Genomic DNA, 27,640 nt, shown 5'->3' with positions numbered 1-27,640 from the left:
CCTTGTGCATGGAAGCGATTCAGTCCTTGCCTTAAGAGCAGCTCTGCGGCCGGCGGGCGGAGGGGCGGCTCTCCCCGGGGTGCCCAAGCACCCCAGGGTGCCCAAGGGGCTGCTCCCCTAAGGACGTGGGGCTCTGGGGGCTCCGCAGGATGCCCCTCACCCACCCCACTCCGCAGGGTTTTCGGTGCCTCCGGCCTCGGTGCTGGGGGCCGTGAGTTTGGTGGGGACCCGGGAAGGTCCCTGGGGACACCGAGGGGTGGTGGCGCTGGGGTGAGCCCCCTTACCTGCCCGGCAGCGGGCCCCGGGTGGGGGGTGCAGCTTCAACAAGCAAAGGCGAGCATTTCTCACCCCCCCTGCACCCCAGCAACCACGCAACTGTGAGCGGAGGCTCGTGTGGGGCCAGGGTGAACCCCCAAAGCCGCGACGTGCTCCTCGTGCTTTATGGCTCCGGCCCTGGGGATAATTTCACCCGTTCCCCCGTCACCGGGGAGATGTCCGTACCTGGCGGCGCTGCCTGTGCCCCAGCCTCGAACTCCGGCGCCGCGGGGGCGAGCATCCTGCTCCTGCCTCAGCAGAAGGTCCCTTGAGTCCAGGCCGGTGCAGAGGGATGTGTCCTGGTTTGAGCCCAGGGGGCAACTGAGCACCACGCAGCCGCTCACTCCTCCCTTCCCCCCATCAGGAATGGGAAGGAGGAAAATGAAGCAAAGTGGATCAGGAATCCAGCTCTGGACAGGGAGGGGTGGCTCACCCGTTATGGTCACGGGCAAAAGACAGACTCGTTAGGGGAAGACAAAAACCCACCACTTTAATTCAAACACTAACAAAGCCAACGCTTAACAGGCAGGGTGGGACGGTGAGAAGCGCCACCACATCCAAAACCACCTTTCCCCCCCCCACCACCTTCTCCCCGGGCTCAGCTCTGCTCCCCATCTCTCCCTCCTCCCCCAGCAGCGCAGGGGGCAGGGAGTGGGGGATGTGGTCAGTCCTGTCGCTCCTTCCTTCTCGAGAGGGTGGGAGGGAACACTTTGCATCCCTCCCCTGCTCCCCAGAGCTCCCTTCTCACTGCAGACCGTCCTCCACGAGCCTTCCCCGGCGCGAGTCCTCCCCCCGGACTGCAGATGCTCCAGCGTGGGTCCCCCCCCCCCCGCGTGTTGCAGCCCTCCCAGCGCCGAGCCCCAACAGCGGGGGCTGCTTCTTCCCTCAGAGTCCCGGCCTCCTTTGGGCGCAGCCGCCTGTCCCTGGCGTGGGCTCCTCCAAGGCCGCGGGTCGGCCTCTGCTCCACCAGTGACCTCCACGGGTGGCAGGGGGGTGGCCCTGCCGCCTCCCCACGGGATATGGGGCTCTCTGCTCCGGCGCACCTCCCCTCTTCACCCTCCTTCCTTCCACTCCCCCGGGTGCCCGTCCTTTTCCCAACTCCTCCTCGCAAGTCCCAGCCCCCCTCTGCGATTCCCCTGCTCCAACACGTTATCGCAGAGGCGCAGCCGCCGTCGCCGATTGCCTCGCCCTTGGAGCCGGGGGAGCTTTCGAGACGCTTCTCCCAGCGGGGGCACCACCGCGGCCCCCTCGCCTGCTGCCCAAACCCCCCCCCCCCCAGCACACCAGGGCGCAATCACGCACGTGCCGTTCCCGGATCGACGGGGAGGGGGCGAGAAGGGGGGAGGCCGGCGGGTTGTGCGTGGCCAATGCCGAGGGACGGGAGGAAGAGCAGCGTGGCCAAACCGCAGCCGTGCTTCGCCTTTCCCCCCCCACCTCCCTCCCTTCCCGGGCGGAGGGGCACGTGGGTGGCCCTCGCCCTCCATCCCGACGCCGGCGCCAATTGATCTCCAAAGCTCCGGCTTATTTCTAATGCCTGGGGATTTGTTAGCGATGCAGCTCAGGGCTGGAGTCTCGTCAAAGGGAAGGCTGACAGCGAACTGATAAAACCTCTCAGCTGCCCGCGGGAGCCTGTGAGCGCGAATCCGAGGCCCCGGCGTACCTGGAAAGCAGCAGCCGGGGTTTTCCCTGCAGTTTTCCAGTGCCTCTGCCTGTGTCTGGTCAGGTCCTGTAGCTCAGAGGCACTGGGATGCTTCCCGGGGCGCTCCTTTCGGGGATATACCCAAAGCAGCATTCCCGGTGCCAGCACCGCCGGCGGACCGGAGATTAAACCCGGGAAAACCAGGGTTTGGCTGGGGGAAACATTTCCCCCCTGGAGCATCCTCCCTCTCCCCAGAGGAGAGAAGACTCTTGCAGACTTTTCGCAGATTTTGTCAGACTTTTGCAGATTTTTGCACTGCTGGGCAATTTTCGCTGTGTGTTACGGGCAGCCTGCAGCGTTGGGGAGAGCTGGCGGCACGGCACGGCACGGCACGGCACGGCAGTCGGGGTGCAGCTGGGGCGTTTTTGGGGAAGGTCCCACTTTCTGCAAAGCGGCGCAGCCGGGAGGTGGGAGCTTTGCGGGGCGCTGGCTGCCGAGCTTCCCGGGAATGCGCTGCGTCATCCCGGCGTGTGAAACCGGGGAGGATTTTGCTGTTCAAAGCCTTCTGGAGAGCTGGCTGCTCCCCAGCGCCCAACTGGGGAGAGATCTGCTCCCGCCGGCGTTCTGCTTGGAATGAACGGCGCATGCAGGCGCAGGCGAGCAGGAGGGGAGGAGGAGGCTGCCGGCACGCTCGGCTCCGGGCGCTGCAGCGGGCTGCGGTGCCTCCCCAGCAGCAGGGGAGGGTGAAAAGAGCAAATGTGGCTGTTCTTGGCGTAATAACCAGAAATTTGGGGCCGTTTCCTCTTTGTGAGTTGATTTTCCTCCTTCCGACGCTTCCCCACGCGGCTCTGCCGGGCCCTTCCATTGCCAGGCTGCAGCCCTGAGTTATTTGAGGCTCTGGCAAGGTCGGTCCTAGCCCCGGGGCTGCTGGCTGGGCTCGCCCACCCGGGGCTACAACCCTGGGGGGCTCGCTAGCCCCGCTGCTGCCGGAGCCGGTGGGGAATTGGGGCGCAGAGCGGCGGCAGGCTCCGCTTTCGGCAGCGGTCGAGGCTCTGCGGGCTCCGCGGGGGCTCTCCGTGGCGCGGCGGCATGGAGCGTCCCCCGTACCACGTCCCGGGCTCTTCCCTCGCCTTTCGAGGAGGGACGGGAGGATCCAGATGGGGTGGAAAGGTGGAGGGTGGCTAGCGAAGGGCTTGGCAAACTGGCCCAGCTCCTGCTTGCCGGTCCCAGCAAAGCACCCTTCCTGCAGCGGCACGGGTGGGGAGGCTGGGCTGAGCCGGCACGCACGGGCCCTCAGGAAGGAAACTGCCTGCCCGGGGGGAAAATGTGACGCTGGATCTTTCCCCCGAGGGTCCGGCTGCCCCCGCGGTGCCTCCTGAATCCCCCCCAGCCCTAATTCTGTTTGGGCTGGGGCGAGCCTTGGGCCGGCTGCTCCGGGATCGCCGAGCGGTGTCGGCAAGGAAGGGCTTGGGCTCGTGTGAGCGATGGGGTTGTGCCCTCCTGGCACGGCACGGCACGGCACGGCATGGCCCGGCTGGCCTGGGATGGGCTGGCAGCCCTGGGGCCAGCGGTGCAGCTCCGACAGTGGCGAGCCCCCCCCCCCCATGCCCGGGCTCTCCCCCGTCCCCCCCAGCAGCCAGGCTGGAGGAGCTCAGGGAGCAAATGGGAGCACGTGGGTTTGGGTCGTGGGTGGCATCAGCCACGTCCCTGCTGTTCCCGGTCTCATCCCCAGGGAGGGGAGAGGAATAAAAATAGGGAATAATCAGGGCTGTGGGACTGCCCCAGCTCCCTTACTGGTGCGGGGAGCGGCGGCGTGTTTCGGTGTGGCTGGGCACCAACCACAGCAGAGCATCCCCCGGCGCGGCATCTGCCTGCACCCATGGGTGCCCTCCCCAAACTGGGGGGGCGCGCTCCCCGCCCCAGGGTCTGTAGGACCTGCCTGGAGGTGCTCCCTGTCCCTGCAGAGGCCGGGGCGGGGGGGGGGGGCTCATCCCTGCAGGGAGGGACGGGCAGAGGTGGGGACAAGGAGGGGTGCGTGGGCAGCACCCCCGTTTTGGTGCCTGCGGCTCGGAGAGGGCCGGGGTGGGCTCCGTGCCGTGGCTCCAGCCTGGCCGGGGGGGGTGGGAGGGGACTGTCCCCTGCCACGGGGACACGGGGTGCAGCAGGGAGGAGGGGGGCTGCACCGGGTGGGCGCAGGGTGGGCGCATATGGCAGGGGTGGGTGGCAGACCAGACTCGCTCTGCTATAATTACTGTCGGAAACGCCCACGGATCTCCCGGCTCTTCTTCGTCACAAACTCGCAGGGATTATTTTCGCCTCCCCTGCAAGCTCGTGCCACGTGTCGGGGCCGTGAAGTGGAGCCGGGGGCCCCCCCCTCCTGCCTCCGAGGCCGGGAGGATGCTCCCAAAAAGCTGCCTGCCAGAGCCAGCCTGGCCAGCCGGCCGGGGACCACATGCTGGGGACCACGGCAATGGGACCATGGTGCTGGGGACAATGTGGCACGGCCCACATCCTGGTGACCACATCGTTGGGACCATGATGTTGGGGACAATATGGACCATGATGCTGGGGACAATATGCCAGGGACCATATCCTGGTGACCACATCGTTGGGACTGTGATGCTGGGGGGACAGTATGGCACAGGCCACATCCTGGAGACCACGTGCTGGGGACCACGGCATTGGGACCATGGTGCTGGGGACAATGTGGCACGGGCCACATCCTGAGGACCACATCGTTTGGACTATGATGTTGGGGACAATATGGTCTGTGATGCTGGGGACAATATGCCAGGGGCCACATCCTGGGGACCACGTGGCAGTGACCACACGCTGGGGAGCATCTACCAGTCACCACGTGCCGGGGCTGCAGTGCTTGGTTCCCTCCTCCTCCTCCTCCTCCTCCTCCTCCTCCTCCTCCAGCCGTGGGTGTGAGGAAGGTTTTTGGCGGCGATGGCCCTGCATTTCCCGGGGGCCGCTGTCCTGACGCCAGCGCCGGTGGCTGGGCACAGGGCACGTGGCGATGGGGACGGGGACGCTGGCTCGGCCAGCACCTCGCCGTGCCGGGCCGGTGACATTGAACGTGTCGGCCACGCAGAGGCTCCGCTAGTGCCGCGCTTCTCCGGGCTGGATTTCCTCCGGGGAGCAGGGCTGGCGGAGTGATTTAATTCGCACTGACTGCAGCTGACCTTGGAAATGAGCCGCTAGCCGCCCGCCGTCCACGCTGGCCGGCCTTGGGAGGGAGCGAGAGCCTGCTGTGGGACCCATGGGTGCAGGAGGGAGGGGGGGGACACCACCAGATCCACCCCCCGCTGCGCCGCAGTGGGTGCTGGCAGCTCGGCACGTCGCTCTCTCTGCGCCCGGGAAGCGTTTTGGTTTTGGAACCCACCCCCCCCCCCCGCCCCTCTGAGCTGCGCCCGGTGCCCCACGGAGCCGGGGTGCTTCCCCTCCGGCTTTGGGTGCCTGCGGGTGGCACGTGGGTGCAGCTGGGCTCGGCGTGGGTGCGGAGCGGAGCCCCGGGGCTGGGTGCTGCTGCTCGCAAGTGTCCCCTGGTGCTCCTGGGCTGGGGGGTCCGGGTCTGCCACGGGTAAAAGTGGGTTGGGGGGGGGGGGGGGTGGGGCGCGGGGCCTGGGCTGAGCAGCTCCCCAAGAGTGGGTGTACGGCTGCGGGGGGAGTGCAGGAGGGGCCACAGGCGGGGCTGGGGGTGCAGGAGGTGGGGTTGGGGGTGCAGGAGGTGCCTGAGCTGGGTCTGGGGGTGCAGGAGGTGGAGTTGGGGGTGCAGGAGGTGCCTGAGCTGGGTCTGGGGGTGCAGGAGGTGCCTGAGCTGGGGCTGGAGGTGCAGGAGGTGCCTGAGCTGGATCTGGGGGTGCAGGAGGTGCCTGAGCTGGGGCTGGAGGTGCAGGAGGTGCCTGAGCTGGGATTGGGGGTGCAGGAGGTGCCTGAGCTGGAGCTGGGGGTGCAGGGGGTGCCTGAGCCGGGGCTGGGGGTGCAGGGGGTGCCTGAGCTGGGTCTGGGGGTGCAGGTGGTGCCTGATCTGGGTCTGGGGGTGCAGGAGGTGCCTGAGCTGGGGTTGGGGGTGCAGAAGGTGCCTGAGCTGGAGGTGCAGGAGGTGCCTGAGCTGGGATTGGGGGTGCAGGAGGTGCCTGAGCTGGGTCTGGGGGTGCAGGAGGTGCCTGAGCTGGGTCTGGAGGTGCAGGGGGTGGCTGAGCTGGGGCTGGGGGTGCAGGAGGTACCTGAGCCGGGGCTGGGGGTGCAGGGGGTGCCTGAGCTGGGGCTGGGGGTGCAGGGGGTGCCTGAGCTGGGTCTGGGGGTGCAGGTGGTGCCTGATCTGGGTCTGGGGGTGCAGGAGGTGCCTGAGCTGGGGTTGGGGGTGCAGAAGGTGCCTGAGCTGGAGGTGCAGGAGGTGCCTGAGCTGGGATTGGGGGTGCAGGAGGTGCCTGAGCTGGGTCTGGGGGTGCAGGAGGTGCCTGAGCTGGGTCTGGAGGTGCAGGGGGTGGCTGAGCTGGGGCTGGGGGTGCAGGAGGTACCTGAGCCGGGGCTGGGGGTGCAGGGGGTGCCTGAGCTGGGGCTGGGGGTGCAGGGGGTGCCTGAGCTGGGTCTGGGGGTGCAGGAGGTACCTGAGCCAGGGCTGGGGGTGCAGGGGGTGCCTGAGCCGGGGCTGGGGGTGCAGGGGGTGCCTGAGCTGGGGCTGGGGGTGCAGGAGGTGCCTGATCTGGGTCTGGGGGTGCAGGGGGTGCCTGAGCCGGGGCTGTGGATGCTCTCGGGAGTTGATTTTCCACTGGTGAGCGTTGCCTCTCCGAGCGCGAGCCCCGGGGGCACGGGAGCGCCTTTGCACGCACCAGGTGCTGCAAAACGCACCCGGGACCTGAGCCGGGGGCTGGGGGGGGGGGCTGGGGGGGGGGACACACACAGACCTGCGAGCAGGGGTGACGCCGCTGTGGGAGCACCCCGGGGAGGGTGCGGAGACGGGAACGCCGGGGGGCACAACCTGGGCGCCTGCGTCCTCGCTGGCGGGTCCTCGAGGTGCCAAAATCGGGGTGCCAGCATCACCGGGGGGGGGCCTGCTCCGTGTCGCAGCTCCCCCCCCTCCCCCCCCCGTGCGACCTCCCCCCCAAAGCAAACTGGGAACCTGATCCACGCTCTCACCCGTGAGCATCCCTGCACCCCCCAGCGTGTCCCGAGCCCTGGTGCGGTGGGGGATGCGGAAGTTGCGCCCGTCCACGGCAGGAGGAAGCTGAGCACCAGCCGGGTGCCACGGGGCGAGCCGGCAGCCGTGGCCCCACGGGGACGGCGCAGCCGGGGCCCCGCTCCACGCCGGGATGGGGGGCACGGCCGGTTCTCTGGGGCGCCCGGCGCTGCTCCCTGCCTTGCCAAAGCCTTTTTTGCAAACTGGCCTCGGCGTCCCGGTGCCGGCCACGCTGCTGCCAGCCGCGGCTGAGCAGGGAGCCGCGCTCTCCTCCACCTGCGGGCTCCTACCAAAATGCAATTACCCGTAAAGCCGGTGGCGTCGGGGCTGGCCACGCGCCCCGGATCCCTGCCACGGCTCCCCGGCACACGGGGAGCTCGCCGGCGTGCCTGGCAGGAGCCGGGGATCCCCGTGGCATCTCCTTCGCCACGGAAAGCTCCTGGTTTAACGTGCCCGGCCCCGGCTCACCCGCTGGTGTTGCGTCGCTGGCAGCACCGTCGGGGGGGGGGGGGGGGGGGGGGGCAGGGGGAGGATGGGGGTGTGCGGGGACCCCCCGGGCTGGACGGAGCTGACCCCCACACCCATCTTGTCTTGCCCAGGTGAACGTGACGGTGGACTACATCCGCCCGGCCAGCAGTGCCACCGAGACCGTGCCCGCCTTCTCCGAGCGCACGTGTGCCACCGTCTCCATCGGAGGAATGTAAGTGTGGCCCCGGGGAACGGGGCCTGGCGGGGGGGGGGGACACACACACCGAGACCCCACAGACCTGCAGCCCCTCTGTGCTCGCCGCCCCACCTCCAGCAGTTTGGCCCCCGAGCCCGGGGAGTTGCTGTGGAGGAACCGTCTTGCTCGGGTGCGTCCCCAGGACGGCTGTCCTCTCCCAAGGGACATCGCCTCCCCAGGACGCGGGGTGGGCTCTGCCAGGGCAGCCCCCCCTTGCCCCCCCCCCCCCCCCCCCCAGTTTCCACACCCGGGGCAGGTTCAGTGACCTTCCTCCCCGGGTCCTACGGTGAGATCCTGCCTGCGAGGCGCGCGTCCGGGTGGCAGCGGCTCCGGGAGCTGCGTAGGGATGATTTCTCATAGGCCGTTTGCTTCCTTGATTTTTTTTTTTTTTTTTCCCCCGTAGCAGCTATTTTGGAAAGCGACCAAAGTGCTGCAGCGCTGCGCTTTTCTTTCCCTTAATCCAAGGCCTGGGGAAGCTGCGGAGCATCGCGTTGCACGAGGGGACGTGGCACCGTGCCGCTTGAAAGCTCCCCGTCACCCCGCTCCGGTCTAATCAAGGCACTCGTGGAGTGACCTTTGGTGACGTTTAGCTCACGAGTGGGTTTAATTTCCACGCCAGCGGCAAAGGAGGGATCCAGCCCTACCCGTGCCCGGGCTGGGGCTGCTCCGTGCTTGCTGCCGGGACGCTGCTCCCGGGGTGAAACGGCAGCAGCAGGAGCCCGAAGGGCTTTTCTGGAAGGAGATTCCAGGCGCGGCGGAGCCCGGCGGAGCAGCCCCGCGCTGCCTGCCCCACCTTTAAACCCACCCGTTTTATTCCGTGGCGCTTTAACCGCATCCCCAGGGAGCTGATTCTCCAGCCGAGTGCGTCTCACCGGGTTTTCGGGAGGGACAGCCCGGCCGTTGAGTTTTTGGGGCTCCTTGTCGGAAGGTGAGGTCCTGGGTCACCGGCGACGCGCAAGGAGGAAGAGCGCGCGGTGCAAAAACCGCGCGGCGGCGGGGCAGGATTTCCCATCTCGGGAGCGTCTCGCCCGAGCGCTGCCGCCTGCTTTATAGCGTCTCCGCCTGCGAATTGCTTTCAGATCACCTCCCCGGCCGCAGCCCCCTTTTCGGGAGAAAAACCTGACGTGAATTTGCAGGGGAATTCGCGTCGGCTTCGCCGCCGGAATCGGGCGTCAGCGGAGGGGGCCGGGCGAGCGCCTGGAGCTCGCCCCGGTGCCTCTGCGGCGTGCGAGCCTCCGGGCCGCGGCGTGGGGCAGCCCCCCACCTCCCCACACCTCCTTGCTCCCGGCGCTGCGGTTCGGTCCTTTAGAGTTTAGGCCTGAGCAACAGAGCAGGGTCTGTGCCGTGGGTGCCGCGCCAGGGACGGAGCCGGGAAGAAAGCCTGGCTTGTGTGCCTGGCATCTGGGCTGGGCTGAGCCCTGCTTGGCAGGCCGAGCACGCTGCCAGCTCGCTGGGTGCTACCCCCCCCCCCCCCCCCCTTCCCTTCCCCCCCCTCCCCGCCTGGCTTCTGGAGCTTTCAGGTCGTGCCGAGCTCGGGGTGCTCTTGGTGCAGGCAGCTGGCAGCCCCCTGCCCGTGCTGGCAGCGGCGGGGGGAGCCGGGCTAAGCCATCCGCTGCACCCCTGGGGTGGCACCTCTCCCTCCCCGAGCGTGGCAGGAGGATAACATCCACCCTCAGCGATGGGGAGCCGGGGGGGGGGGGGGTGGGGGGGGACAGTTACCCACCCCCAGCATCCGCTCTCCTCGAGGTGGGGGGGTCGTGGAGGGCAGCAGAGCGATGCTGCTCGGGGACCCTGCCCGGCGCGCAGCTCAGCCCCCTCTCCCACCTCAAACCCCCCCCCCATGGGAGCGTGAGGAGCTGGAGCACAAACTGAGCTTCTCCTGCCTGACCCGCTGAGGGGGCTCCGGGCTGGCTGTGCCCTCGCTGCGTCCCTCGGCGCTTCTCCCAGCTCCCCGGGGTTTCCCGGTTTGCTCCCAGCAGCGCGGCGCGCCCCTGTGCTTCTGTCAGCGGTGACCGGCGCTGCCGCTCCCGCCCGGTGTTTCCCTGCCGAGCCACGGGCGAGGTCGGAGGTTTGGGCTCGGCGGTCGCAGCAAAGCCGCGCCGGCACGGCGAATGGGCTGGCGGAGGAGGCGGCTGCCGGGACGTCGGGAGCCCCACGGGCACCCCCTGCGCCGGGCCGGGCCGCCGGCGCTGTCGGGAGGGTTGCCCCAGCACCCCGGGGCACCGTTAACGCGGAGGCACCCACCAAAGTGGTGCCAAAGGGCCCCGGGGACGATGGGGCAGGTCCGCTGGGAGCAGCGGGAGCGGGGGATGCGGCGGGAGGGCTCTGGGTTCACACCAGCTTTTGCTCTTTGGGAAGCCCGTGGCAGCCCGCGGGAGCATCCCACAATATCCCACGGCATCACACGGCCCTCCCGTGGCATCCCACAGCATCCCGTGGCATCCCACAGCATCCCGTGGCATCCCACAGCATCCCGCAATGTCCCACAGCATCCCGTCACCTCCCCACAGCATCCCGTGGCATCCCACAGCATCCCGCAATGTCCCACAGCATCCCGCAGCATCCCAGTGTGCCCCACAGTGTCCCCTGGCACCCCGCGGCATCCCACGGTATCCTGTGGTATCCCATCACATCCCGCACTATTCCACAGCATCTGGCGGTATCCCAGCACCATCCTGCAGCATCCCACAGTGTCCAGCAACATCCCAGCAGCATCCCACAGTATCCCATCACATCCAGCAGCATCCCAGCACATCCCACACCATCCTACAGTAGCCCACAGCATCCCACAGCACCTCAGGGCACCCAGCAGCATCCCACGGTATCCCATCATATCCAGCAGCATCCCATCATATCCAGCAGCATCCCAGCACATCCCACAGTATCCCAGCACATCCCACAGCATCCCAGGGTACCCGGCAGCATCCCGCAGCCTCCCAGCCCATCCCAGCCCATCGCCGCGTGTCCCAGGGCACCCAGCAGCACCCGGCAGCTCACGGGCAGCCGGCACAGTGGGTGCTGCTGTGGGACAGGGGGGACCCCCGGGGTGCCCGGCTGGGGGGTGGGTGATGGTGTGGGACGGGGGGGGGGACCCCCGGGGTGCCCGGCTGGGCTTGGGTGCTGCTGTGGGACAGGGGGGACCCCCGGGGTGCCCAGCTGGGGGGTGGGTGCTGCTGTGGGACAGGGACCCCCGGGGTGCCCGGCTGGGGGGTGGGTGCTGCTGTGGGACGGGGAGGACCCCCGGGGTGCCCAGCTGGGGGGTGGGTGCTGCTGTGGGACGGGGGGGACCCCCGGGGTGCCCGGCTGGGGGGTGGGTGCTGCTGTGGGACAGGGGGGACCCCCGGGGTGCCCGGCTGGGGGGTGGGTGCTGCTGTGGGACAGGGGGGACCCCCGGGGTGCCCGGCTGGGGGGTGGGTGCTGCTGTGGGACAGGGGGGACCCCCGGGGTGCCCGGCTGGGGGGTGGGTGATGCTGTGGGACGGGGGGGACCCCCGGGGTGCCCGGCTGGGGGGTGGGTGCTGCTGTGGGACAGGGGCGACCCCCGGGGTGCCCGGCTGGGGGGTGGGTGCTGCTGTGGGACGGGGGGGGACCCCCGGGGTGCCCGGCTGGGGGGTGGGTGATGCTGTGGGACGGGGGGGACCCCCGGGGTGCCCGGCTGGGGGGTGGGTGCTGCTGTGGGACAGGGGCGACCCCCGGGGTGCCCGGCTGGGGGGTGGGTGCTGCTGTGGGACGGGGGGGGGACCCCCAGGGTGCCCAGCTTGGGGGTGGGTGCTGCTGTGGGACGGGGGGGACCCCCGGGGTGCCCGGCTGGGGGGTGGGTGCTGCTGTGGGACAGGGGGGACCCCCGGGGTGCCCGGCTGGGGGGTGGGTGCTGCTGTGGGATGGGGGGGGACCCCCGGGGTGCCCGGCTGGGGGGTGGGTGCTGCTGTATGACTGGGGGGACCCCCGGGGTGCCCGGCTGGGGGGTGGGTGCTCCCCAGGGCACCGCCGAGAGCCCGGCTCCCTCCCGGGGGACGCGCCGGGGTGCGGGGGGGTCAGTGGGGTGCAGGGGCACCCCGTAATCACCCAGCTCAGGCTGCGGGGGCCGGGGCCGGGGCGGGGGGGTTGTGGTTGTGGTGTGGCCGCCGGGCCGGTGGCTCCCGGTAGCTGTGGGGCCGATCAGCGTGTCCCGCTCCCTCCCGGCCCCCACGCTGCGTTTTGGGGCTGATTTGGCACAAACGGTGAGTCTCGGCGGTGCCGCCGCCCGGGCTGGTTTTGGCGCTTTGGTTTTGGTTTCGGCGAGAGCCGGCCGGGCGCTGCTGCCTGAAAACACCGATCAAAAACCTCCTGGGGGCGGGGATTTGTGAGGAGGGGGGGAACTGAAATGAGTTTGGGGGGTGCGGGGGGGACCGAGCTCACAAATAGCTCTTTTTTGCTTCACCGTTCTTTAAGTGGCAAAAACTATTTCACGGCCTAATCAGATTTTTTTCCCAGAGCAAAGAGCTTTTCGTCTGCCTTTCCATATTCCTGTTTAATCTGGATTTAACTTGGGGGGGGGACATTTTCCCCCCACGCGGCAGCTCCCGCTCCTCTCCCCAGATGCTTTTATTTGGTGGGGGGGGGAGGTTATTCTCCCCGCTCCCCCCTCCAGCAGCAGGGAGGGGGGTTGATTCGGCTGCAGCGCACCCATCCCTGGGTGCTCAGCACCCAGCCGCGTGCCGGGATCGGCCCCCCCCGCGGGCAGCGCTGGGATTTCTCAGCCTGGAAAGTTCTAAACCTGGAAAAAAAATGGGGGATTGTCCCAGGATTTGCAGCCCTGGGAGCTGGGGGCACGGCGGGGCAATCAAGCAGCAGGATTTCGTGGCCGGGGGTGTCAGTGGATTGGGATTTTGTGTTTGGGGGTGTCAGTGGATCGGGATTTTGTGGCTGGGGGTGTCAGTGGATCAGGATTTCGTGGCCGGGGGTGTCAGTGGATCGGGATTTTGTGGCTGGGGGTGTCAGTGGATCAGGATTTTTTGGCCGTGATTGTCAGTAGATCGGGATTTTGTGGCCGGGGGTGTCAGTGGATCGGGATTTTGTGGCCGTGATTGTCAGTGGATCGGGATTTTGTGGCTGGGGGTGTCAGTGGATCAGGATTTCATGGCTGGGGGCGTTAGTGGATCGGGATTTTGTGGCTGGGGGTGTCAGTGGATCAGGATTTTGTGTTTGGGGGTGTCGGTGGATCAGGATTTTGTGTTTGGGGGTGTCAGTGGATCAGGATTTTGTGGCCGGGATTGTCAGTGGATTGGGATTTTGTGGCCAGGGCTGTCAGTGGATTGGGATTTTGTGGCTGGGGGTGTCAGTGGATCAGAATTTTGTGTTTGGGGGTGTCAGTGGATCGGGATTTTGTGGCTGGGGGTGTCAGTGGATCAGGATTTTATGGCTGGGGGTGTCAATGGATCAGGATTTTGTGTCTGGGGGTGTTGCCGATCCTGGGGTGCTGACGTGGCTCAGGATTTTGTTTCTGGGGTTGTTAGTGGATCAGGATTTCGTGGCTGGGGGTGTTAGTGATGCTCAGATGCTAGTACGGGTCAGGATTTCGTGGCTGGGGTGGTTGGTGATGCCGATACGGATCGGGATTTCATGGCTGGGGGCGTTAGTGGATCGGGGTTTCGTGGCTGGGTTTGTTAGCAGATCAGGATTTCGTGGTGGGCGATGCTGGGATGCTGGCATGGATCAGGATTTCATGGCCGGGGGTGTTACTGGATCGGGATTTCGTGGCTGGGGTGGTTGGTGATGCTGGGAGGCTGACACGGCTCAGGATTTCGTGGTTGGGGGTGTTGGTGATGCTGGGATGCTGACACAGCTCAGGATTTCGTGGCTGGGGGTGTCAGCGGCTCAGGATTTCGTGGCTGGGGTGGTTGGCGATGCTCGGATGCTGGCGCGGCTCTGCAAGCTCCAGCAGCTGCTCCCAGAGCGCCCAGTGGCCCGGGGAGGGTGACAAGGGGACCCTTCGTCACTCCCCTTTCCCGGAATGAAGCAGCAGCCTCCAAGGAAGCCGCTCAGAGTTGGGATCAAAGCCCCGGCGGGTGGGTTTGGGGGTTTTCCAGCGCAATCTGTGGCACCGATCCCCGTGGCTCTGTACCCCTCGCCCCAAAAAGCTGGGCGATGATCCCGACCCCCTGCAAACTGCCCCCGTGCACCCGCACGGAACTCGGGGAGCGATGGGGGACCCAGCCCGAGGCTGGTGTGCGGGCGGCGGGGACGTGAACACCCTTTGCAGAAGGGCCGGTGGGAAGTGGGGGGACCCGCCGGTCGGTGCTGGGTCCCCGGGGCGGGCTGGCAGCCGAAACCCGCAGCACGAATGCTCTCCCCTCCACCAAAAAAAAAAAAAAAAAAAAACAAAAAAACCCCTATCCTGGCTTCCCGGAGCTGCAAGCCCGGAGCAGCTTCACCGCCAGACGTGCCGGGGGAGCCGGTGGCACGGCGCAGGGTATTTCCCCCCCCCCCCCCACCCGGCCGGGGTCCCGCAGGGCTGGGGTTGGCAGCACTTTGCTGTTTGCAGCGGAGCCGTGCGCGCAGCGAGCTGCCCGCGTGGGCCGCGGTGCCAGGGTAAAGCTGGGCTCGCGCCCAGGAGCCGTGTGGGTTTTCGCAGCCCGAGCCTCTGGAAAGGGCCCAGATTTCGCCGCCGCTTCGCGAGCTGCTCCCTCCTACGGGGGAGGAGATGTCTGCCGCCAGCCTCGGCCCCGGGGAGCTCGGCCGGCCAGGATGAGCTTTGCGAGGCTGCCGGTGAGCCGGCTGAGGGCTGGCAGAGCTCAGTGCCCGCCCCGGGGCTGGCAGGGTGCTGGCAGGGTGCTGGCAGGGTGCTGGCAGGGTGGGGAGCGGGGCGGCTGCAAGCTCGGGGACTTGGAATTAAGCCACTCGCACCCTTTAATGGTGCAACCGGGCGCTGCCGTCCCTGCCCCGGCTTCGGTGCGAGTCCCGGGGAGGAGGTTTCTCGCCGGTGCTGCCAGGGCAGGAGATGGGGGGGGGGGGGGTGTTTTCTCCTGGACACATCGGGGGTCCCTTGGGCCTGAAGTGCCTTCTGCGGGCAGCGGTGCTGCCAGGGTGAACCAGCGCCGGAGCCGGCTCTCCCGGTTGCACCGGGAGGGTGAAGGGCGTCGTGCTCAGCGCTGGCCAAGCACCGTCCCGCCGTTTGGTTGTCGTTGAGGGCGGCACGGCCTCCGTGGATGGGGCCGAAGCGCTGCTGGGGGGAGCTCCCCGTCCTCCCGGGGCTCTCCCCAAAGCACCAGGGGCCGTTGCAGGCTGCAGGCGCCAGTGGCCCGGCGAAGCCGGGGCGGAGGAGAAGCTGCCTCTCTTATCTCACCGGCGTGCGCTGGAGCTGAGCTCCGAGGAGGACCTGGCATCCTTGGAGGAGCAGGGCTCGGCGTGTCGGAGGGGGGGGGGACACACACGAGCGCCGTGCCAGCCGGCTCCCGTGCCAGGAGAGGCTTGGTGAGCACCAGCCGAGGGTTCGGAGGGATGTGGGGGCACCGGTTCCACCCGCCTCCGGTCCCCCGGGGAAGAGCTGCCGTGCTGCCGGGGAGCGGACGCAGCGGATGCAGGAGAAACACCCCCCCCCCTCCAGCAGGCGAGCCCCCGGCAGCCCCTTCACTGTGGGACAGTGGGTTTAATCCCCTCGTCCTGGCTGAAATTCGCCAAACTTCCCAAGTGAAGGCCCATCGGCGTCGCCCCGTTACGCTCCCACGTGCCCTGGCGAGGAGGATGAGGGGTGGATGAAGGGGGAGAGCCTGGCGGTCTCACCGCCCTCCCCACGGCGGGTGTTCGGAGGCTCGGATAACTCCCTGTTTGGGAGCTTGGATAACCCGCTCCGAAATCGGGATTTCTTTCCTTCTAACCAGGCTGCGATACGTGGCGGGCTCACCCGGCGCTCTGGTGGCAGAGGGGGTTTGACATTCGATTTTGAATGAGCCCCCGTTAATTCCCATATTCTGGGATTTTAACGCTTGCTGCCCTATGACCGCTGGAAATTATGAAAACTTTGATTTCACGCCTATTGGATGCTTCTGGAGTCTGGTGCCGGGGATAGCCGCTGATCCGCTTGGAGCGGAGGGGATTAAAGTGTGGGGAGATGGGGCAGGGGTGGGCATGGATGTCTGGGATGGAGAGCAGGATGGGGCTGGGATGGGGAGCAGGATGAGACTGGGGTGGGGAGTGGAATGGAGATGGGATGGGAGTGGGATGCAGCTGGGATGGGGAGCGGGATGAGGCTGGGATGGAGAGCAGGATGGGGATGGGGAGTGGGATGCAGCTGGGATGGGGAGCGGGATGAGGCTGGGATTGGGATGGGAGTGGGATGAGACTGGGATGGGGAGCAGGATGCAGATGGGATGGCAAGCGGCATGAGGCTGGGATGGGGAGCAGGATGAGACTGGGATGGGAGCAGGATGGGGATGGGATGGGGAGCAGGATGGGATGGGGAGCAGGATGAGGCTGGGATTGGGATGGGAGTGGGATGAGACTGGGATGGGGAGTGGGATGTGGATGGGATGGGGAACTGGATGAGGCTGGGATGGGAGCGGGATGAGACTGGGATGGGGAGTGGAATGGAGATGGGATGGGAGCGGGATGCAGCTGGGATGGGGAGCAGGATGCAGATGGGATGGCAAGCGGCTTGAGGCTGGGATGGGAGCAGGATACAGCTGGGATGGGGAGTGGGATGAGGCTGGGATGGGGAGTGGGATGAGGCTGGGATGGGGAGCAGGATGGGGATGGGATGGGGAGCAGGATGAGGCTGGGATGGGGAGTGGGATGCAGATGGGATGGAGAGCAGGATGGGGATGGGGTGGGAGCAGGATACAGCTGGGATGGGGAGCGGGATGAGGCTGGGATGGGGAGTGGGATGAGGCTGGGATGGGGAGCAGGATGGGGATGGGATGGGGAGCAGGATGAGGCTGGGATGGGGAGTGGGATGCAGCTGGGATGGGGAGCGGGATGAGACTGGGATGGGAGCAGGATGAGGCTGGGATTGGGATGGGAGTGGGATGAGACTGGGATGGGGAGTGAGATGTGGATGGGATGGGAGCGGGATGAGACTGGGATGGGGAGTGGAATAGAGATGGGATGGGATGGGATTGGGATGCAGCTGGGATGGGGAGCGGGATGCAGATGGGATGGCAAGCGGCTTGAGGCTGGGATGGGAGCAGGATACAGCTGGGATGGGGAGTGGGATGCAGCTGGGATGGGGAGCAGGGTGGGGATGGGATGGGGAGCAGGATGAGCCTGTGATGGGGAGCGGGATGCAGATGGAATGAGGAGTGGGATGCAGGGGTTAATTCTCCTTGGCAGGTGGCGCAGGGCTCTGCGGCGGAGCAGAAGCGTTTGCTGGGGGGAGCAGCTGGTGCCCGGTGCTGGAGCTCAGCAGGATCCCAGCACGGCTGCTTGGGGAAGGGAAACTGAGGCAGCCGGGTCCTGCAGCATCCCCGCAAGCCCTGCGGCCACCCGGCACCTCCCGCCGGCTCCCGGTCCCCGGCAGCCACGGGAATGTCGTCTCTGAAACCTTAATGGGAGCTGGGCTGCGGCAGAGCGGGAGGGGAGGCTCTGGGGTGGGGGGGGGGTGGTTTATGCTGGCACTGAGGAGGGGTCCCCCCCCTCGGGCACCTCCTGCACCGTGGCTGATGCTCGGGGTTGGGGGGCGCAGCAGCTGGGACTGGCACCTTTTGGGTCTAAAGCAGAGGTTGTGCCGGGTCCCCCCGTCCCCTCTTGCAGAGCCCGTTGGGGACCAAAAAGCCGAGGGGGGGGGGGTGGGTAGTGGGGGGGGGGGGGGGCATCCCCAGCCCATCCCAGCTCCCTTTAGGACCCGGCAGCGCGGTGGGAGCAAACGCTGGCAATTTTGCTTGTCTGCTAAAAAAGCCATAACCGTGATATTGCGGAATAAATGAAGCCATCAAACAGAGGTGGCAGCAAGATTACAGCGCTCCGCCAGTGCTGGGGGCAGAAGAAAATTGTCCGTTTAGCGAGCAGCCCGAGCGCGTGCTGGCACAGTTGTTTCCTGATGCTTTCCGTGCTGGGTTTTAATCTCCTCCGCCCTTCCCCGATCCTGCCCCCCCCCCCAGCCTTTGCTTTTCGTCCCCAAAATGGGGATGGGGTGATGGGTGGGGATGGGGTGCAGGGTACAAGGCTGGTGGAGTTGCAAACTGGGGGGGGGATCATAGGAACCCCCCCCCCCCCAGCCTGGATCCAGCCAGGCTTTGCATGAGCATGGAAATCCCGTCAGGACGGGAGAGCGGCACGGTCCTGAGCCCCCGGGTGGGGACATGGGACACGGGGGGGGGGGGGGGGTCTGGGGGGGGACGTGAGCACGCGGGAAGGAGCCATCCTGCCTGTGATTGCTCTTGGGGGCTTGTCCCCGTGGTGGGGGACACCGGGGCTGTGCTGCCCTGGGGGTGCAGCTGCAGCACCCCGACACGGGGAGGCGGGGGGGGGGCAGGATGGAGGCGGCGTGCCCATCACCGGAGTCTCTGGCCTGGGGTTCTGCCAGCCTGGCACCGAGCTGCTGGGGAGGGCGGGATGTTCCAGCAGCCTTGGGCGGGCAGGAGCTCGACCGGGCACCTCCTGGAGATTTACAGATCTTTGGGGTGCTGCTGCTTCCCGCCACCGAGTCACCCCCTCAGCGTCCCGGGGAACCACAGCGCGTCCCTCACAGGGTCGCATCCTGCCCGCTGCCCTCAGGCTGCGCCCCGCTGCTCCCGGGGACGCAGCCTGGCACCCGGCTCTTCCCCAGACCCCGAGGTGGGGGCAGACGGTGGTGTCGGGGGGCCGCTGGGCCACCGCGGGGGCCACCAGCCCTGCGCTCACCTCCCCCCCCCCGGCACAGCCTCCTGTTCGTGCCCAAAATAGCTGTAGGTGCTTATTCCTGGTTGCTTGGCATTTCGAGCGCTACCTCTGCAGCTGCCTCCTGCTGCAGCTTATTTCCTCGTTTACAAAGCTTTATTTTTCTTTTTTTTTTTTTTTTTTTTTTCACCTCTGCTCCGAGGCGAGACCTATTTTCAGCTCCCGGTGATGGCTCTGCCCTTCCCCCTCTCCAGGGCAGAGGGGACGCTCCCGGGGCTTGCGAGTGGATCAGGCCCCCCTGCACATAGATATATCTGTATCTCTCTCTCTCTATATATATATACACGCCTTTTTTTTTTTTCAAGTAGTGAATTAGCAGTCCATGTCTTGCCTGTGTAATTGGCGGAGAATTACAGATGCGCTCAGCGAAGGAGAATTTATGAATTTGTTTAAAGCGGCAGAGTGTAATGGCAGCCAATTTCCCGCGCCGCCTCGGCACGCGGCGCCCGCTGGCAGCCGGCCCCGAGCCCGCGCTCCCCGCTCCGACGAGGCGGGTGGCGGGGAGGGAAAAAGGGTAAAAATCGAGGAGGAGGTTCCCGCGGCCCCCCGGGGGGGGGGCGCTGACCCCGCTGTTGTGGGGGGGGGGTGTGTGTGTGGTTTGGGGTGCTGCCGTGGGGTCCCCCCCCCGTGGCGGCCCGGCTCCTGCACGCTGACGCAGGGACCCCTCGCCTGGGCGCAGAAATCCCCGTTAATTGGGAAATGTTGCTCCGAGCACCTTCCCTTGGCCAGCGGCGTGAAACGGGGGGGGTCTCCTCTCCCCCCGGCGAGTCTGACCCCTTTGGGTGGCGGGGTCTGGCCGTGATGGGTGCTGAGGCAGACGGGCCCCTCCGCTCCCCCCCCCCCCCCCAAAATGCGTGCTGACCCCCTCCCCTGCTTTCTTCCCTCGCAGCAACATCGCCGAAGCGCTGGTGAGCAAGGGCCTGGCCACCGTCATCCGCTACCGGCAAGACGACGACCAAAGATCCTCACACTACGACGAGCTCTTGGCCGCCGAGGCCCGGTGAGTGCCGGTGGCGCCGCGTCCCCCCTGTCCCAGCCCCGCCGCCTCCCTGTCCGTCCGTCTGTCCCGGGGCGAGCGTCCTTTCCCTGCCGCGAGCACTCCTGGCTCGGCGTGAGCTGCCGCCAAAATCATCGTGTGCCGAAGGGCTCCAGGCGCGTCCCGGCCCCCCCCGTAATTAGGGTGAGGTGAGAAAAACGCCCGTGGGTGCTTCCCCCGCGCCCTGGGCTGCACGGTCCAAGAGTGGGTGCTCCAGGGGTGGGTGCTCCAAGAGTGGGTGCTGCAGGAGTGGGTGCTGCAGGACTGGGTGCTCCAGGTGTGGGTGCTCCAGGTGTGGGTGCTCCAGGAGTGGGTGCTCCAAGAGTGGGTGCTCCAGGTGCGGGTGCTCCAAGAGTGGGTGCTCCAGGGGTGGGTGCTCCAGGTGTGGGTTCTCCAGGAGTGGGTGCTCCAGGTGTGGATGCTCCAAGAGTGGGTGCTCCAGGAGTGGGTGCTCCAGGTGCGGGTGCTCCAGGAGCGGGTGCTCCAGGTGTGGGTGCTCCAGGTGTGGGTGGTCCAGGAGTGGGTGCTCCAGGAGTGGGTGCTCCAGGTGTGGGTGCTTCAGGGGCGGGTGCTCCAGGTGTGGGTGGTCCAGGAGTGGGTGCTCCAGGAGTGGGTGCTCCAGGTGTGGGTGCTTCAGGGGCGGGTGCTCCAGGTGTGGGTGCTCCAGGAGTGGGTGCTCCAGGTGTGGGTGCTTCAGGGGTGGGTGCTCCAGGTGTGGGTGCTCCAGGAGTGGGTGCTCCAGGTGTGGGTGCTCCAGGAGCGGGTGCTCCAGGTGTGGGTGCTCCAGGTGTGGGTGGTCCAGGAGTGGGTGCTCCAGGAGTGGGTGCTCCAGGTGCGGGTGCTCCAGGTGCGGGTGCTCCAGGAGCGGGTGCTCCAAGTGTGGGTGCTCCAGGTGTGGGTGGTCCAGGTGTGGGTGCTCCAAGAGTGGGTGCTCCAGGAGTGGGTGCTCCAAGAGTGGGTGCTCCAGGGGTGGGTACTCCAGGTGTGGGTTCTCCAGGAGTGGGTGCTCCAGGTGTGGATGCTCCAAGAGTGGGTGCTCCAGGAGTGGGTGCTCCAGGTGCGGGTGCTCCAGGTGTGGGTGCTCCAGGTGTGGGTGCTCCAGGAGTGGGTGCTCCAAGAGTGGGTGCTCCAGGAGTGGGTGCTCCAAGAGTGGGTGCTCCAGGGGTGGGTACTCCAGGTGTGGGTGCTCCAGGTGTGGGTGCTCCAGGTGTGGGTGCTCCAGGAGTGGGTGCTCCAAGAGTGGGTGCTCCAGGAGTGGGTGCTCCAAGAGTGGGTGCTCCAGGGGTGGGTACTCCAGGTGTGGGTTCTCCAGGAGTGGGTGCTCCAGGTGTGGATGCTCCAGGAGTGGGTGCTCCAGGAGTGGGTGCTCCAGGTGTGGGTGCTCCAGGAGTGGGTGCTCCAGGAGCGGGTGCTCCAGGTGTGGGTGCTTCAGGAGTGGGTGCTCCAGGAGCGGGTGCTCCAGGAGCGGGTGCTCCAGGGGTGGGTGCTCCAGGTGTGCACGGCTGCAGTTGCACAGTCCAGATGTGCGCAGTTGAAGATGCACGGTCCAGGCGTGCAGGGTGCAGGCACGCGCGGTCCAGCTGTGCACAGTCCAGGCAAGAGCGGTCCAGCTGTGCACGGTCCAGCTGTGCACAGTCTGGGGTGCATGATGCAGGAACATGTGATCCAGCTGTGCACCGTCCTGGCATGCGCGGTCCAGCTGTGCACAGTCCAGCTGTGCATTGCCAGGGGATGCACAGTCCAGCTCTGCACAGTTCAAGTGTGCATGGTCCAGCTGTGCACTATCCAGCTGTGCACAATCCAGCTGTGCACAATCCAGCTGTGCACAACCTAGGAATGAATGGTCCAGCTGTGCATGGTCCAGCTGTGCACAGTCCAGGGTGCATGACCCAGGAATATGTGATCCAGCTGTGCACAGTCCAGGCATGCATGGTCCAGTTCTGCACAGTCCAGATGTGCACAATCCGGCTGTGCACAATCCAGGTGCGCACGGTCCAGCCGTGCACAGTCCAGGTGTGCACAGCCTAGGAATGAACTGTCCAGCTGTGCACGGTCCCGCTGTACACAATCCAGCTGTGCACAGTCCAGCTGTGCATTGCCTGGGGATGCACAGTCCAGCTCTGCACAGTCCAGGCGTGCACGGTCCAGCCGTGCACAAGCCAGCTGTGCACAGCCTAGGAAGGAACGGTCCAGCTGTGCACGGTCCAGCTGTGGCACAATCCAGCTGTGCACGGGCCAGCCACGCACGGGCGAGCCGCACACAATCCAGATGTGCACGGGGAACGTGCCTGGCATTAAATCAGCATCTCGGGGCGCTCGGGCACCGGGATGACCCGGGCTCGGATGTGGCGGCTCAGCTGCCCCCGATATCGGGGCGCTGGGGTGTCCCTGAGCGTGGCGGAGGGGGTCGTGCTGGGGGGTGGGGGCGGCTCGTCCTGCCGCCCTCCTGCTGGGGGGGGAAGAAACAAGCTCCCAAGGGGAACGGGGGATTTGGGGTGAGATTGGGGTGCAGGGCCTGGAGTTCTTGGTGGGGGGGGGGGGGGGGGGAGGCTTGGAGCAGTTTGGGGGGTTGCAAAATCCTTTTAACACCGCCCCCCCCCCAGCTCATTAGCAAAAGCTGGAGTCGGATCTCCTCGCACTGGGGTGCCGGTGCCTGCTCCGTGGGGTGCTTCAGAAAGGGGGTGAGGAGTGAGGAGTTTCCCCAGCCCACGGGGTTTTCCTGGAGCGGGTGCGTGTGTCGTGTCTGTATCCCCCCCACCCCCCCCCCGCCTCCCCCAGCCTCATTTTCCGGCACGGAGCCGCTTCGGAACCGCGCGCCGATGCCCCGGGCTCGGCCGGCATCCCTGCCTGCCCCAGCCCTGCCTGTTCCTACTCCCCCGCGGCAAACCCTGCGGCAAGGAGGAGAAGCAGCTCTGGAGCCCGACGGGGGGGGGGGGGGGTGTGACAGCGGGGACACATCCCGGGGGGGGGGGGGGGGAACGTCACACCGCCCACATCCCTGCACCGAGGACGAGCATCCCCAGCTGCCCTTGGAGCGCTTTCCAGCCTGGCGGGTGTTACGGCCCTTGTTTAACTTTGTCGTCCTTCTTAACCTGGGGAAGGAGCTGTTTTTCCCCCCCCCCCCAAAAAAAAAAAAAGCTATTTCTGGCCCAAGCCACTTGTCCCGGGGTGCAGTGTTGAGCGGGGAGGGGCATCTCAAAGGAGGGCGAGGGAGAAAGAAGAAATCCTTTTGCTGATTTAACAGGTTGGCTTCTTCCAGACAGCTCCTCGAATGATCCAGCTCAGCACATTGATTGCTGTACAAAGCCTCGGCAGGGGCTTTGAAATTTTCCCCTTGTATTTTTATTATCATCACGGTCCACTCCGAACAAATTCTTGCCTCTTGCCTGGGAGCGGCTATTAGGAGCTCTCGTTTCCAGCCTGCTGCAGGAGCCTGGGGCCCGGCAGCCCGGGCTGCGCCGGGGGGGAAGGGGGGGAATTTGGGGGACCGTGGGGCGCAGCGGCTTGTCGCTTGACTGCCGGGAGCATCTCGTAGCGGGGGGACGGGAGGTGGTGAGGGGAGCTTGAGCTGCTGCCAGCCACCCCCCCGCCACCCCCTCCCCCCCCCCAGTTGCAAAGGGACATCCTGTGGTGCTTGGGGACAGGGGACCAGCGCCGATAAAGCAGAGCTGGCTTTGCCGGGGGGGGGGGGGGTCCCCAGCTCCGGGCATCCTTTGGAGTCTCCACGCCTGGCCCGGCTGCGGGTGCTGGCAAGATGTGGGGCAGGGCCCTGGTTTCCAGCCCCACACGGGCTGCTGGATTCACCACCCCGGTGCTGAGGAGCTCCAAAAAAAAAAAAAAAAAAAAAAGCCCCAACCCCCCCCAAAAACCCACTGAGCCAGCTTGAGAGTTGCAGAATCCCTGGGGGGTTCGCCCCGGCTGTGCCAAGCGGGCTCACCCTCCGCTCTGCGCCGGCGACTCCTGGAAAATCAGCTTGGCCTTTGGAAGCTGGAAAAGGACAAACCTGCCAGGGGAAGGAGCTCTGATGAATGTGTGCGCTGCCCTTTCGCCCGCCGCTGCCGGCCCTCCCGCCCCCGGCCATGAGCCAGCCCGGCTGGGAACGCCAGGAAAACCGAATAAATCCGCTGCCGGGGGCGGCAGGCCCGACGCCGGGGCAGCCCGCACCCCGATTCTCCCAGCGCCGCGTGGCCGCGGGGGCACCCCGGGTGCCGGGGAGGGGCTGGGGGGGGGGGGGGGGTGAGGACCAGAGGTGGGTCCCATCCTGGTGCTGCACCCTCCTCCCCGGGCACAGCCGAGCTGGCTCCGCACCGCGCCGCACAACCGGGGCAGCCCCATTTTCCAGCCACGAAGCGCCTTCCACGCGCGGCGCTGCTTCATCCAGGCTCCTTCTCGTCTCTTTATCGTTTTAACCTGGAAGGGAACTTATTTCCATTAGAATTGGAGCGTTCGCCGCGTATTTTGCACTTAAAAAATGCTTCGTGCGATTAAGCGCTGAAAGAAACGGGTGTGTTAATTTTGCGTCGTGCCGGGGCAACTCGCCTTCCTGTCGATCCCTCCCTTTGTGCGGGGAGCAAAGCAATTTAATTTGGTAACGGGGACGAGTGGTCCCTCTGCTCGGGTGCGAGCTGAGCTCCGGTGAGCCGCCGGAGGCCGCTAATTGGGACAAGCGGGCTAAACGAGCCGGGGGGGGGGGGGGGGGGGGGGGGGCAACGCCGGCCCTTCCAGCCGCGGCGGGCGCTGATGTCTCGTGCCACCTCTCTTTTTGCAGGGCTATCAAGAACGGCAAAGGGCTGCACAGCAAGAAGGAGGTGCCGATTCACCGGGTGGCCGACATCTCCGGGGTAAGGGCCCCCCCCCCCCCCGGCGCGCGGCGGGGCAGCGGCGGTGCCGCGGGGGACGTTGTTTGCCGGGACGGGGCGCCAGAGGAGCCGGGACACCCAGCCAGAGTTAGGGCACCCATCCTCCTCCTCCTCCTCCTCTGGGGCTCCCCAAGTGCCACTGCAGAAGCAGTTTGTCACCCCCGGCGCACCCCAAAAGGGTGAACTGAGATTTCTCCCGGGGGTTTCTCCTCTCGGGGCGGGGGCAGCGGGGAGGGTCTCACCGCCTGCCTCGTGCTGGCATCACCCCGAGCATCGGCGACGAAGGTGACCCCGCGGGGTTTTGCCGCGGCCGTGCCGGATTCGTTCATAAAGCAGCAGAAAGGGGATGTGTCCGTGGCGGATGCCCTGGCTGTCGAGAGGGTCCTTCGTGTCCTCGGGGGGACGGGGCTCTGTCCTGGGCACCCCAATTCCTGCCTTCACAGGCCCTTGGGGTCTGCAGCGGTGTCCGCTGCTCGGAGAAAATAGAGATTTATCGTCCCTGTGGGGTCCCCACCGGACGGGGCACGGCGAAGGGTGCTGCCCGTGCCGGCTCCCGCTCCTGGGGGAACCCCCCCTGGCAGAGCCGCCGGCTCCCTGGGGCTCGGCTGCCTTTTAGGCTTTTAAAAACCCACATGCTGGTGAGGTTGCCAGCAAGAACTGAGACAAATCGGAGCTGGTGGGATCTCCCTGCCCCGACCCCCCCCCCAGCCCCGCTCCCAGCAGGGTCCCTGCGCCGGGGCCGTGCTGCCGCCGGGATCGTTAGGAGCCCCCGTAACTCAATCAGGGCCTCGAGCAAAAAGCTTGGAGCCGGATGAGAGAGGGAGGGCCCCCGCAAACCAAATTAGGCTCATACATCACGGCTTTTATGAAGATTTGTTAATCTTTTTTAATCTTTAATAGTTCTCTGCGAATCGAGCCAGGCCTTCGTTAGCCGCGTGTCAGCAGTTGCGCGGCGTGATGGATGCGGGCGCGCGCCGCGCTGACAGCGGGTGCTTCGCCGCTGCCAAAATAATCCCCTGCCCAAACAATTCCCTGCGAATCCAGCCTCGGCGCGCTCCTCCCGCTGGCCCCCCCACGCCCCCTCCCCGCCCCGGGATCAGGGACCCCCAGGTCCCGCGGGGGGTCGGGGTGACGGGAGGGTTCTGCCATCCCTCCCGGCTCCCCGGCACCGAAGCGGAGCCTCTCCCCGGCGCCATGCCCGCGACAGGAGGCAGGAGCCAGGCTGGGGGGAAGGTGATATATTGGGGTGCCGGTGGCCCCCAACAGCAGGACTTGCCAGCGACGCAGGGGCGGAGGTGTCTGTGCTGTGGGTGGCACGGCGTCCGTCCGTCCCCCTCCCAGCCGTGGCCCCGCAGCCCCCGTGCCGCCGCCGAACCCCCTTGGTGCAGCGGGTGCAGCAGCAGCGCTCAGCCCCGGCACCCCCTTCCCTCTCCCCGGGGAAACGTGGGTGCCTGGCGGGGGGCACTCAGCCCTGGGTGCTGCACCGGGGGCGGCCGGGCCCGGTGCTGTGCCATCGCATGGGACCCCTGCAGCGGTGGAGTGGCTGGTGTGGCATCGCCCCCCGCCGTGTCCCTCGGCCGCTGGGGATGTCCCTGGGCTCTTCTTGCACCCAAAGCTCCTGCGGTTTTGCCCGGCCGTGCCCGCTGCCCTTCCCCGGCGCAGCACCACCCCTTGCCGCGGCGCTCCGTGGGGAAGCGGCGTTGGGAAAACACGGATTTTGGGGCTGTTTTGCCTCGCAGGGCGTGGTGACAGGGCGGTCGCAGGACCCTCGGTGCCACCCCGCGCCCCGGTCCCCAACCCTGCCCCGTGTCGGGGCATCCCGTGGGGTGGCTTCGGCGCATCCCTCACCCGTGGATCTCAACCCGCGCTGTCCACCGCCACGGCACCGTCGCTGTGTCCTTGTCCCGGGGTCGTCATCGCTGTCCCCACCCAGCCCAGCTGCCAGCCCCCCAGCTCTGCCTCACCCTCCCTCCCCGTTCCCGCGCGTCCCGGCTGGCGTGGCGACCGGGATGCAAAAGTCAACGATTTAGCTCAAACGCAGGATTCGACCCAGTTTTCCGGCGCAGCCTCCTGTTCTCCCACCCTGGCTCAAGCTGGGAAATTCCCCTTTCCCGTGGTTTCGGGCCAACCGGTGGCTCCTGTCCCGGTGTCCCTGGAGCACCCTGCTCCTCCCCACCCCCCCCCAAGCCCTCCCCAGACCCATCCTCATCCTCGCCCTGCCCGCGGGCAGGCATTCCGCTGCTGCAGAGCCGAGCAGCCTCCCTTCTCACGGACCCGCGGTGCTGCAGGCAAGACAAATCCCCCCCCTCAAAATCGAGAAAAAGCAGAGGGAAGCGCAGCAGCAGTAGAAATCCACTCTAGCTCGCTTCTCCCAGCTAGCCTGGCCGCCAAAAAGCCTCCTGTCCTTGTGAAAAGTCCTTGAATAATTTTGCATAATTGGCAGAGCTTCACATAAAAGTGGAGTTAGGATGACATTTTTTTTTTTTTTTCCCTCGCTGTATTTATGCATAATTTTCCTTCAATTCCCAGCTAATTAAACGCTGGAAGTGTTAAAATAATAGTAATGGGGGTGATACCACCTGGGCAGGAGGTGCGGGCAGGGAGCGGAGCAGGCGAAGCCGGCGGCCCCGCTCCGTCGTGAATTGGGGAGCCCCAAAGAGGCGCAGGGTGGGGGTGCCAGGGGGGTTGCACCCCCCGAGGCCGGTGGACGAAGGAGGGCGGGTGGGTCGTGCCCGGGAAGCCCCTTTTTCTCCCCGGGGACGGTGACAGGAGCCGGAGATGCCGTCTCCAGGTGACAAGGGACAAATCCTGCCGGCGTTGGCTCGGCGCAGCCAGGGCGGGGAGGGGGGAGACGCCGGCACGGCGGAGACCCCCCCCCCCCGCTTCTCTTCCCCGTCGGGATTTATCCGGCGACGCCCCCCTCGTGTCTTGGCAGATCCAAGAGTCTCTGTCCCCGTGTCCCCGCGCCGGCGCATCCGATGAGGTCCCCTCGATGGGACACGCCGGGCGGGTTGGGCGCATCCACACGTGTC

At 66.7% G+C, this 27,640-nt stretch overlaps 1 protein-coding gene across 1 annotated transcript in view; it reads left to right on the top strand.

Annotated features, from left to right (window-relative positions):
* Window positions 1-27,063, top strand: part of LOC122153358 (staphylococcal nuclease domain-containing protein 1-like) — a 79,214-nt gene extending 52,151 nt beyond the window's left edge. Inside the window, 4 exon segments of the mRNA XM_042791878.1 lie at window positions 7,739-7,839; window positions 19,603-19,713; window positions 24,518-24,590; window positions 27,052-27,063. Coding sequence (XP_042647812.1) covers window positions 7,739-7,839; window positions 19,603-19,713; window positions 24,518-24,590; window positions 27,052-27,063 — 297 coding nt within the window.
* The last annotated feature ends 577 nt before the right edge of the window (window positions 27,064-27,640 follow it).

The sequence above is a fragment of the Tyto alba genome, unplaced genomic scaffold, assembly GCF_018691265.1.
Source record: "Tyto alba isolate M040663 unplaced genomic scaffold, T.alba_DEE_v4.0 Super-Scaffold_2, whole genome shotgun sequence".
Taxonomy (NCBI): domain Eukaryota; kingdom Metazoa; phylum Chordata; class Aves; order Strigiformes; family Tytonidae; genus Tyto; species Tyto alba.
The sequence above is the reverse complement of the archived record's forward strand: the minus strand, read 5'-3'. Positions and strand labels throughout refer to the sequence as shown.